Raw genomic sequence first — 12,925 nt, forward strand, 5'->3', positions numbered from 1 at the left:
TGTGTTACAACACATTTGTGCAGATACACACATACACAATCATTCCTCTGTTTGACATGGTTGCGTTTCCCTGTCATTCGTCTGTGTGTCGTGTGTAAACGACTGGTGTTTGTGGTTCGTTTTACAGACTTTCTGTCAGAAATGAAACAGCCTGTTAAAGAGTTTGTGGTGCGAGTGTACGAACAACACTAACGTGACGTCAGACTTGTTAAAAGCATGATTTTGTTTCACAAACAAACACAACATCAGCGCGAGAGGCTGCATCTGATCTCATTTAACGGCAGGTGTGAAAAGTTGATCGCATCACTGAGGACGATGTTAACACCAGCTCTAAATGAGTCCTTTGACTGCTTTTAAACTTCAAACACAAACCACCTCAAACACAGATCAACAGAAGCGGGAAAAGCAGTGTTAGAACGTTCCATGGCTGCTGTGACAGAACAGACTTCAGGACTCACTAAAATGGACCTTCTCTTAAAGGTGCGAGGACGGGACCAGTCCAAGTTCTGTCAGACATAAGGAAAGGGAAGTGTGTGTAGAACAGGGTTAATGACATCTAACAACAACATCTAACCCTGTACATATACATGTCCGTGTGTGTGAAGGTAGCAGTGATCTTCATCTCGACAGAAGATCAAACATAAGCGTGCAGTGTTGCAGCACTTTCTCGTGTTAGAGAATCTCTGTGTGTACTTTGTTACTTTGTCACAGAGAAGATTTGGTCCTCTCTGTTCAAGAGAGAAAAACATCCTCCAGAGGTGGAAGAAGGTTCCTCACTGGAACACCTACGTCTGCAAGACGAAAGACTTCGTTCATAAGCACTCTCTATCCATATCTATCCCTGCACCATGACTGTTTGCTTGTTTATTGGTTGAAACTCTTTTAGATGATCCATCTTCACTCTTCTCCTTCCATCTCTTTTATTCTCTTAAGTACAAATCTTGGCATCAGTACCTCAAACTGGGGCCAGTTCATGGGCATGCCCGGGCCATGATTGGACCGGAACCACTTGAGGTCGTCTTCAGCGTCGGTGGCAGAGATGGTGTCGTCCATGGTGTGGTAGATTGTCTGGAACCTGTGTTAATGACACAGGAAACACATGAGCTCTCAGTGGATACGTTAACACTACTGCTTTGACACCTGGGACTGAATGCACACCTGTGATTGGACGAGAGGTCCAGGTGCTGTTTGACCTCCAGCAGCAGCTCTCTGAAAAAGCGTATGCGTTTGTCTTCAAACTGCTGCCACTGCTCAAACACCTGCTCCATGTTCTCCATGTACTGAGGAGTCAGCTTGTCCAGCTCCTCGAGGGATTTCTCGTAGCGTTCTTTAGTCTGAGAGGCGAGAAACCGCGATGACATGATGATGGAGATATGGAGAACTAATACATTCATCAGTCATGGAAACTCTACCTTCTGCGCCTCCTGCTGACACTTCTCCACCTTTTCCTGGAGCTTCTTCTGGGCATCAGGATTGTTGTTGCTCTCTAGTTTGCTGTTGGTTTCCCTGCTGGCCGCCAGTTTCTCCTCTTTACAGGCGGAGTGATAGGATTTCTTCATCGTCTCCACCTGTGGATTTACACTTATTATTGACATCAGTAACTATCAGTAACACAAACTAAAACCGGACCAGTATCTGACATTTATCTCACACAGCATGGGATGCTGAGACGAGACCTCACACATGAACAAACCCTAACACTAACACTAACACTCACGGCCACATTATTAGGTACACCTGTTCAACTGCTCGTAACGCAAATATTTAATGAGACACTGTATGTGTCTGTGTCTGTACTGTGATGTACTGTATGTGTCTGTGTCTGTACTGTATGTGTCTGTGTCTGTACTGTGATGTACTGTATGTGTCTGTGTCTGTACTGTATGTGTCTGTGTCTGTACTGTGATGTACTGTATGTGTCTGTACTGTGATGTACTGTATATGTATGTACTGTGATGTACTGTATGTGTCTGTACTGTGATGTACTGTATATGTCTGTACTGTGATGTGTATGTGTCTGTACTGTGATGTACTGTATATGTCTGTACTGTGATGTACTGTATATGTCTGTACTGTACTGTGATGTACTGTATATGTCTGTACTGTGATGTACTGTCTGTGTCTGTACTGTGATGTACTGTCTGTGTCTGTACTGTGATGTACTGTATGTGTCTGTGTCTGTACTGTGACTGTACTGTCTGTGTCTGTACTGTGATGTACTGTCTGTGTCTGTACTGTGATGTACTGTCTGTGTCTGTGTATTATGGACTGTCTGCCTGCGTCACTAACGACTGCTCCTCATTTTCTAGACCACTTAATTAATCCAATTTCCTCTCAGGCCTCCACCACTCGTCACTATGGCTACACGACTGTTTAGCTCTGTCTCTGCCCAGTGTCTCAATGACAAGGCCGCGATGTCACAACTCCAACACCATGATGACATCACACACACACACACACACACACACACACACACACAGGAAACAGGAGGGAGGAAGTTGGCTGAAGGTTGCAGCACATACTGTATTGTGCTTGTGCAGCGTGGACTGCATACAAACTCTACTTCTCACTTCATTTATAAAGTTGGTGACTGGTCTTCATCTCTAGTTTCGCTGCTTAAACACAACACAATGTTAATTCTGTCTATCACAGCACGTGAGTGATTGACAGCTGTTAATATCCAACAGGAGCCTGGTTGCCAGTGACGTCTGTAAATTTCTGTTTGCCAATCTCCAGGTTTCATGAGACATGAACAAATAAAGGTGCTGCTATGAAAACAGTACAACGACAGTTTAACTCAGTGTTGTTTCCTCTGGTCGCCACCGTGAGGTGACAGCAGGCCCGGTGCTGCTTTGTTTTTCAGTGAGCAGGTAGTCATGGAGAGAAAAGACTCAACGGTGAGTCAGTGGATTTTAATTGTAATCGTGAAATGAGCAGTAAAACTGAAGATCCAAGCTGTAATGAGTGGTTTGTCCTGACTGCTTAGGTGTTCATAAGAAGAAACACCTGTGACGGGAAAACACCACACACTATAGACAACGTGGTCTATGGGTGATTTCCCCATCACCGGCGCTGTTTCCTAGCAACAGAGCAACAACAGGACACAGCACAGATCACTAACAGTGTACTTATTTATGGACGTCTACAAGTTTCATGTATGTATTTACATGGTGGTTGTGATTCAAAATGAATAGGTTGACTGCAGAGCAGACACAAACAGAGCACTGTGGAGAGACACCAGCGATGTTGTTCAGTCATTTTGAGTGTATCTATTATTATCAAATTGAAGAAGATAACCGGTAGAACTCTTCTTCATCAGTCTCTGTGTGTCGTTTCTTTTCTTAATGAAACTGAAAACGCAGCCAATTTCGTCTGAGAGATGAATAAACGAATTGTGATGCGACAGCTGATGATGTCACAGCCTTTAGTGTTTAAGTTTGCACTGAGTTCATCAGGAGCATGTCGTTCTCACCTCCTTGAGTTTCTTGGCCCAGGGTTTCTGTGCCTTACGGAAGCCGTCGTCGGCCTCTTTCGTCTCTTTATATCCACCGATCATCTGCTTGTGGTACGAGTCTCTCTGCCAGTTCTTCAGCTTCTCATAGTCTTCTCCCATCAGCGCTGCTTTCACCTCCATGTGGAGCTCGCTCACCTTCTCTGCCTCTGTGCACAACGCAGACCAAGCTCGCTCCAACGTGCCATACTGAGGACCTGCAGCAAGGGTTATTCACCTGTCAGTGTTTCATTCACCTGTCAGTGTTTCATTCACCTGTCAGTGTTCTCTTCACCTGTCAGTGTTTCATTCACCTGTCAGTGTTCCCTTCACCTGTCAGTGTTCTCTTCACCTGGTGTTTCGTTCACCTATCAGTGTTCACCTGTCAGTGTTCTCTTCACCTGTCAATGTTTCATTCACCTGTCAGTGCTTAATTCACCTGTCAGTGTTTAATCACCTGTCAGTGCCTAATTCACCTGTCAGTGTTTAATCACCTGTCAGTGTTCTCTTCACCTGTCAATGTTTCATTCACCTGTCAGTGCTTAATTCACCTGTCAGTGTTTAATCACCTGTCAGTGTTCTCTTCACCTGTCACTCTTCACCTGTCAATGTTTCATTCACCTGTCAGTGTTTTATTCACCTGTCAGTGTTTAACTCACCTGTCAGTGTTTAACTCATCTGTCAGTGTTTCATTCACCTGTCAGTGTTTCATTCACCTGTCAGTGTTTAACTCCCCTGACAGTGTTTAACTCCCCTGTCAGTGTTTAACTCACCTGTCAGTGTTTAACTCGTCTGTCAGTGTTCTCTTCACCTGTCAATGTTTCATTCACCTGTCAGTGCTTAATTCACCTGTCAGTGTTTAATAACCTGTCAGTGTTATCTTCACCTGTCAGTGTTTAACTCGTCTGTCGGTGTTTAACTCGTCTGTCAGTGTTTAACTCCCCTGTCAGTGTTTAACCCACCTGTCAGTGTTTAACTCCCCTGTCAGTGTTTAACTCCCCTGTCTGTGTTTAACTCATCTGTCGGTGTTTAACTCCCCTGTCAGTGTTTGCATTAGCACAGGGCATGATAGACAGTATGTACCTTTCTCTATGAGTTGCCTCCAGCGCTTGCTCCACTCCGTGAGCTGCTGCGCGTATGACTTTTCAATACGAGCCCGCTCATGAATACAGTTCATCAGATCATTACAGAGGCGGTTGCCGTCGTCGACCCGTTTCACCGTACGCTTGTAGTTCCCAACCTGCAGAGACCGGTGAGAGGTGAGGGAAATACAGCAGGTGGTAAAACAAAGAGATAATGTGTAATAAAGTCTCACCTCCCAGAAACTGTCACTGGAGACATCGATCATGGAGTCATCGTAGGAGCCCGACATCGCTGCTGCCCTGAGTTTCACTGTCTTTAGAGCCTGCGGAAACAGACACACCTCTTCACTCTACAATAACAGCAATAACACCAGAGAATCACATGTGATTTAGACGATGTCATTCAAACCTCAAATAGTCTTTTATCAATACATATTCTAATATTGGAAAATGTACAGCACACAGGCACATGTGAAAACATTATTAAACTTGATTAAAGTTACAGTGAGCAATGTTTGGTGTATCATCACTTTAGAATAAAAATGACTTGATGGAAGAACCTGGAAGAACCTGGAAGAACCTGGAAGAATGTGCCTTTCCGATTAAGAATAACATATTTGCTGATATGTGAAAGCCACCATAGTTCTGTGATGTGAGAGCTGAGTTTGTCACTATTAGATGTCACAGATTCTCACAGATTTATAAAATAAATGGTTAGAAAAGTTCTGAAGAGAAAATAATTAAACTAAAAGTGAAAACTGAAGCGTTCTGTGGTTTGGCAATCGACAATATACACCAAGAGGAACAGAAACATCTTTAAATCAGACAGACTGAAACCAGCAGCTGACAGACTCTGGAGAGCTCAGCTCACAGATGAGAGGGTGAGGGATGGAGCAGTGAAAGTGATAATCTAATCAGCAGGTGGTTGTTTTCCTTCCCTAACGTTACATCCTCCACATGAGACAAACTCCAGCCACAGTCGTCTCCAATAAACTCCAGCAACAACCGTGAAGGTGTGTGTGTGTGTGTGTGTGTGTGTGTGTGGGCGTTTCCGTATCTTTGACACTGGCTCCACAGACAGTCCTCTGTTACTCTTGCCTCCCCCTCCTCTGTCCTCACATCCATCATTTCAAACTCAAACAGTCTCCCTTTATTCATCCCCTCATTCCTCTCCTCCATCCTCTTCCTCTCTGCTCCCTTTCAAAAATCAGACTGGAGCCTCTTCTCTCTCTCTCTCTCCCCCTCTCTCTCTCTCTCCCTCTCTCTCTCTCGCAGTGTTCATCATCAGACCTAGAATGTCGTAAAAACATTATCTTCACAATGGATGAATGTGTTGTTGAGTTTTTTTGGTCCATAAATGTTGATTCAACTGTGTTGAAGAGCAGCTTTAAGTGAACATACTGTATGTAATTACACTGCATTGCAGACTGTAGACAAAGCAAGTTCTTTACTGGTGACTAAGTGAATATAACTTATTATTTAATTATCAATTATCTGACATCAGCTGCCCCCATTTTGTTAAATCTGTTCAAACGAATGGAAATCAGTGCAGAGTATTTTTATGGCTCGTTGCATGAATCTGTGTGTGTGTGTGTGTGTTGAATGTGCTCTCCAGGGCAGAATTTGGGACAGAGGGCAGTATTGTGGTCACCACAAGGCCGAGGAGGGCAAACGAACACTCCTCTCTTTAACTGTATTTGTTGTGTGACATATTTCCAGAGGAAACCACATTATCATACGTAGTTTATGACGGAAGCTGTAAACTAAATATTTAATCAAGATACCAGATGAAAACAGGACATCTGAGGAAGAGAGGGGGAAACCACTCATCACGTCTGAAGTTACACAAAGCTCTTTGGAACATTCAACTGTGAAACTGATACTTGTCTCGTTTGTTTTTCCATGGAACGTATTACAACTATTAGTATATATATATTTGTTATGTTAGTGATCATTTCTAGGGCTACAATTAATTATTATTTTATAATCGAATAATCATCAAAATATATATTGACAGTTATTTGTCAGAAAATGTTGATCTTCTAAAGGATGATGCTCTCAAAATGAGTTCAGTTTAAAAGATTTCTTTGTTATGAGGTGCAAAGAAACATTTAAGAAGCAGAAAAATCACCAAACCTGCAGTAATTATAAAAAACGATTCATCAAAATTGTTACCGCTTCATTAATGGATTCCTCGTCATTTTTATTTAGATCAGCAGCTGTCACCGATCACTACTGCAGACACATGGAAACACGGCTCTGACAGAAGAAACTCAGGTTCCTCCTTTGACCCACGAGGAGGAAGAACTGAGACCGACACAGTTACACAACATAGTGTGAAAAGCTATGGTGCTGATGACGATGTGGACACGATTATGACTCTTAACTAGGTTTAGAAACACACACTTTTACAGTAAGTATTAAGTACGTCTGTGACGTCTGTGAGTAGTTCTTCCCTGAAGTGTTGGACCAATACCAGTCGTGAGTATCACATGGCCTCATCGTTAGGTTCACTGATTTAGGATCTGCATCTATGTGATCTCTGTCCAAAACACTGGATACATATGTGACCTTTTAGAGCCAGAAGCTCTAGTGAGGACGTTCAGCCGTTCTAGTTGCTCAGCTGAGAATGACCTGCCCAAGGAGATCAGGTCAGTGGACTCAGCCACATGGTCAGGGAACTACAGTGGCTTGTTGTGTGTGAATGGTCTGGTTGATCCGTGCAGGCTGCTGTAGAAACCTCAAGTCACCTTAAGATGGCGACTTCCGTAAAGCATGCCCTTCATCTAAGGCGGTGACAGTCATTCACTCATAGACACGTACTCATGGGTAGAATATTCAATTTCTGCAAATTTACACCTTCCTGAATGTGACAAACGTAACCTGACTTTACTGAATTTTATATTGAAACTCCGTATGAAGGTACTCGACTTGTCCTTTGACCTAAATCAAGCGTTTACGAATAATGATTTCAAAGGAAAACAAGCACATGAATAGAAAATGACCTTGCATGTCTTCACACTACAACAATGTTCATTCCTTCAGCACAAAAGCTCTGTCCTCAGTCTAATGTAATGGTGAGCAAACAGGAACAAACAGCAGCACACCCTTGGCGCTGGAGGACACGAGGAGGGGGAACCGAGGCTTGACCCAGAACTGTAAACAATGCTGTTGACTAAGCTGAGGTCTGAAGTCCACTCGCTCCGTCGCTCAGTGGGAGAACGCTGGAAAATCCAACACAATGTGCGCGGCGACACAAAAACACACGGGAACCAGGAGAAAGAAAACACTCAACACTCATTTGACTTTGTCTAAACAACAAGTGACCAACAATGACACAACAAGGGCTGTTATTTCATCATCAAGGTTGTAAAAACATGGGCTTCTCCAGATTATAGGTTTAGAGATTACGTAATCTAGCATAACAATGATATCCAGTGACAGCTGATAAGACAATGTACAGAGTATGCTGGAATTTGTCTGCTGAGAAAAGTGTGGAGATACGAGTGAGCGATGCATTCCTCAGTGGCATCAAACTTCACTTCCATAATACTTTACATTACATTACATTACATTACATGTCATTTAGCAGACACTTTTATCCAAAGCGACTTACAATGGAATCAAGTACAATTAGCCAGGGGTGGAATCGAACTTGCGACCATGATGTCTTTGGTACACAAGGTAGGGTCTTAACCACTGAGCCACTCCACCCCCATACTGTGACTTCTCGTCTAAAACAAGTGCACATTTGAATCCAAACTGGGACACATGGGTCTGATTCTGCGGTTTTCAACGTAGAAAGGAGGGCGAACAACTGTCAGCTGCTGCTGAGCTGCAGCAGCAGCTGCCGCCGGCTAAAGAGAGGAGGAGACGCAGCGAGTGAGACAGCAACAGCAAAAAAAAGGAAAGGGTGAGACCATGAGACCATGTGTGATATTAAAAGCACATGAACAAACCCTGGAGCTGAGTCACAGCAACAGACAAGATCCGAGTGACCTTTACAGCTGAAGACATTAGATATAAGAAGGATTATTTTATCTTCAAAAATGTCGGGCAGTATTTTTGCCACACCTCCAATTGACGATGTTCTCAAAGGTTTTGCTCAAGTTTAATCTATTTGAATGATTATTTGCTACATGGAGCAAAGAAAAATCCATTCAGTCAAATATCACAATATTTCATTATGTTATACCTTTAGAGAGAATTTCTTTTGTTTGATGAATAAACATTAAACTTTTTGTGGAGTAGCATAAAAAAAAATAATCAGTTGACGTTTCGGTCCACTATGTGGCGCTAAGGTGCTCACTCTCACTGCAGCTGTTTCGCCAATATACGATTTGGCAAATACTCAATACTTTGCAATATTGTGATAATATCGTATGGTGGTGTCGCTGGCGATTTCCACCCGGAAAAGAAACCAGAACATATTCAGACTGCACCTTCACTGGGACAGTAGCATTACTGCTTTACTGCTGCTAAAGCAGACACTACTTTTTAAACACACATGACAGCACTGAACCAGGAAGAAAGAACTTCCTGGTTCCTGTGACAGAAAACACATTTCCTCAGGTTAATATCTGTGAGTGTGGCCCTCACATCAGTCATCTGCCACTAATGCAAAAAAGAGGCGACTAACTGTAAAGATTTCATTGAGTTTCCACACAAACCACCTGCACCGCGACACACACGCGCGCACACACACGCACTGCACACACACGCCTTTTACACACACACACGTGCCACACACGTGTTTATGTAGGAGGGTAAAAACAATGTAAACCAGCAGCAGAAGCAGCAGCTGACCTCTCACAGGTGAAGAATGACACTGTTTAGAGTTGAGTCAATCAGGAGAATCACTGATCACAAATCTTATCACCGCGCTGAGATCATCACTCAAATTCAACAAGTCACGCTGCCTCTGTGAAAACAGGAAACAAGTGCAGTTCTACTATGTTCTACTTCCTGCTAAATAATGAGACCTCCCAGACTTCTCCACCTAATGGTCAGTGCAAGTGAGAAACCCAAGTGACCAAACGGACCAAACAACAGCTAATCCACTCATCGAGGATCTGTTTACCATTTCAAGATGATATGTGATGTTATAGATATTGTTGTAAAAGAGTTGCTACTGAACTCTTGCTCTGAAACTCTATTTTCACCATTAAGTGCAAAGTAATCAAATGATTACACCTGTTGAGTTGTGTGACTGATGCTACTATGGTGACGTTATCTGTCCACTGACAGACAAACGGAAGGACATAGAGACACATAAAACCACCTCAGTGTGGGCTCCCGCCACAGTAGGTGCCTCCACGATGACACGAGAACACACACATAAGAATGATTACATAAGAGCAGAGCTGAAAACATACGCTAAAGTTCAGCCAAATAAAAAAGTGCTTATCCAACCACGGGTGAAGTTTCCATTTCCTTCTTTTGTGGCATTAAATGCCTGCAATGTCTCACAGGAGGGAAGTGCAGCTGAGCTCATTCCATCCCTTCAATATTGCAATTTCACAGCAGGACGTGGCTAAATCCTGAAGACTGAAACAAACGCAATCGTTCCTTGAAGGTCACAAGTTTCCATGGACACTGCAGGCCATGACCTTGACTTTACCTCTGCAGCTGCATCTGACTGCAGATCTGACAGAATGACAACAGTCCCTGCAACAGTCCAGCGTTCATAGCAGAGCTGAATGCACAAACACAGGACAATGACAATGGCATGTGTCCACACTTTCAGGCATTTTCCACTGGAAACATAATGGAGGGAAATTCAGTGTTACGTGACAGGGGAGGGGGAGATCCTCACTGCACCGACAAACACTCATGTGATGCATTTAGAGCGGCAGAACCTTCAGGAACGTCCCGCACAGCCAGTCCATCACTGAACATGTGTTGACCTTTAAAGTTGTGTTCTGTACGCAGCACAAATTCACTGCGGCCTCAGGCTTTTTTAACTTTATTGACAAAAAACATTCTTTATTATCAGTTTATCTACTGATTGTTTTTTGATTGATGGTCGTCATCATCATCTTTACAATGTCATCAATGTCTTTTAAAGCCCCTGGTTATTGAACATAACTTTTATTGTCCTGAACCACTCCCCGAGATCCTCCAACACCTCATTACAGATCCTTTCACAGGCTAAATAAAGACATACAGTTCACAGAGCCTTTGCAGGGAACAGTCTGCCTGGGGAGATCATGGCTGCAATTTCAATATCATCTTTTTGAAGTGTGGTTGAATGAGGCGGAGCCAGCATTGGATCTGGACACGCTGACACGGTCACTGACAACATGGCTGCCAGCAGGAACTTCTCATAACTCATAACATCTACACCTGCTTCATTCTACAATAACTTAAGAACATGTTTGTTTGAAGCATGTTTTCACTTTCACTCTCCCACACCAAAGTAGATCATAGAGTTGTTCCTACGCCGCTGCTTCCATCGGTCACTTCCAGTGTGTTTTCTTTTGTTCACATTTACCAAAGTGACACAATCATAGCAAAGAAGGCAGCAGTAATACAACACTGATTTTCTCAGTGGGTTTTGGTGCAATTTACAAACTTTAGTTTACAGCTGACACAACAGTCAGGTTCTGCCCCTCCTGGCGTCCATGTGCGTGCACAGGGCAGTCAGCTGTAGAACCACACTTGTGGAATATCTCTTTAATGCCTATTTATACCAACAGGACTCACCAAGGCTACAGGACCCGCACACACACACACGCACACATGCACACACACACACACACACACACAGAGATCCCTCTCACTGCACAGTAACCTCATTTGGAGTACAATTCTAACTTTAACTTAGCGTTTACACAGAAGGAAACCATGACTTTGACGACTGCCTCGTCCTGACGCCACAGCAGAGCACACCTACGATCTCGTGGATGTAAAAGCACCTCTGTGTCACTGACCCATGACTGATCGCTTCCACTGATTCATTACAATATCATGAGTACTAGAGACGGGCCAGGTTCTCAACAACGTGATCAACAGCCTTCAGTCACTCACTATATCACCAGGGAGACAAAACCTTTACAGATAACAATGGAAAGGTGTCAACTTTTCAACTGGAACGCAATCAACTCGGAGGTGACGTCACTCCAAGTTCCATCTTCCAATGTAAATGGAATGCATCACAATCAGTGGTGTGGAGCTGATGAGGCTTAATCAGAAGTCACATGACAATCATTTGTTTGTGTTTTACGCACAAAGACTTCGATAAAACTCTCTGAACTGCCGTTTCATTATTGACATGATGGACTTTAGTGTGTCAGACAGAATTTACTTTACATGTACCAAATGTAAAAAAGTTAGTTTACTGTGCATGTGCAAACACAAACGTCTTCCTTATTAAAATGATCTATCTGAAAGTAAGCAATGAGACATTTGGCTTCTTCTAATTGAATCATAACAAATTGTCCTTGAATAAAAGCAGAATCACACTCTGTGAGTGAGTGAGTGAGGGAGTGAGTGCGTGTTTCCACCGCCTAACCCGAGTCAAACCCGAGTCAAACGCGAGTCAAACCCGGGTTAAATGTGCATGGAAAGACACGGCTGAGCTTTGGCTTTGCGTGAATAACAACAGTGCGTTGTTTTCATTTTGAATACGTTAGTGCAGGACGACAGAACATGATGATGGACCACAGCGTTATCTTGACTTGTGAAAGCTGCCCCACCCTTTCACACTCCCGTGAATCCGGGCAAAAACACACAAAAACTACACAACTGGGAGCAAACTAAACGTCATACGTCGACTTTAAAGAAGCAGTTTTACGCACATTAACATAAATGAGCAACATTTATAACAAGTTAAAGGGTAAAAACGACGACCAGATGATGCTAATACACCGTTTAAACAGCGTGTTTCACATACAGGCAGCGATTAGAAAGGATTAACTGCACGTTTATATCGTTGTACACATGTGAAACCACAGATTAAACCTTATTTCACAGCCAGAATCTGACAGAATCAACCTCCCTCCACTGGGAAGTGAGTGAACTTTAACGTTAGCTCTTAGCTGTAATGATAGCAAAGAAGGCAAAAAAAGTTACTAAACGTACGAATTAAAAGCACAGCGTAAACTCACCTCAAGTGACTTTGTTGCTCCACGCGGTTTGTGTTGAACTAGTGAATAAAAAGTCTTCTCGGTGCCACTTTACAAATGTTTTCGGAGGTTTTTCCGCTCAGCAGCGGCGCCATGGATCGACTGACACACACTCTCTCACACTCACACACACACACACACACACACGCGCGCAGCTGCAGTCAGAGCGGCGCAGCACATCCGGCCAAGACTTTCAAAATAAGACAACGGGCGAAGAAGGTTGTGTT

At 43.3% G+C, this 12,925-nt stretch overlaps 1 protein-coding gene across 5 annotated transcripts in view; it reads right to left on the reverse strand.

The window, feature by feature from the left end:
• Positions 1-12,827, reverse strand: part of LOC122760692 (protein kinase C and casein kinase substrate in neurons protein 2-like) — an 18,139-nt gene extending 5,312 nt beyond the window's left edge. For 2 of the 5 annotated variants that reach the window (XM_044015841.1, XM_044015838.1), the window contains exons 1-8: positions 12,681-12,827; positions 4,806-4,895; positions 4,574-4,730; positions 3,473-3,708; positions 1,413-1,568; positions 1,159-1,334; positions 955-1,075; positions 459-506 (exon numbers count right to left, since the gene is read on the reverse strand). In XM_044015841.1, the coding sequence (XP_043871776.1) occupies positions 459-506; positions 955-1,075; positions 1,159-1,334; positions 1,413-1,568; positions 3,473-3,708; positions 4,574-4,730; positions 4,806-4,862 (951 nt within the window). In that variant the 5' untranslated portion in view covers positions 4,863-4,895; positions 12,681-12,827. Of the gene's footprint in view, positions 1-458; positions 507-954; positions 1,076-1,158; positions 1,335-1,412; positions 1,569-3,472; positions 3,709-4,573; positions 4,731-4,805; positions 4,896-9,947; positions 10,154-12,680 lie in introns of those variants that run through there. The other 3 variants (XM_044015842.1, XM_044015840.1, XM_044015839.1) reach the window with 2 other exon arrangements.
• Between the last annotated feature and the right edge of the window lie 98 nt (positions 12,828-12,925).

This window comes from Solea senegalensis, unplaced genomic scaffold, assembly GCF_019176455.1.
Source record: "Solea senegalensis isolate Sse05_10M unplaced genomic scaffold, IFAPA_SoseM_1 scf7180000013954, whole genome shotgun sequence".
NCBI classification, from domain to species: domain Eukaryota; kingdom Metazoa; phylum Chordata; class Actinopteri; order Pleuronectiformes; family Soleidae; genus Solea; species Solea senegalensis.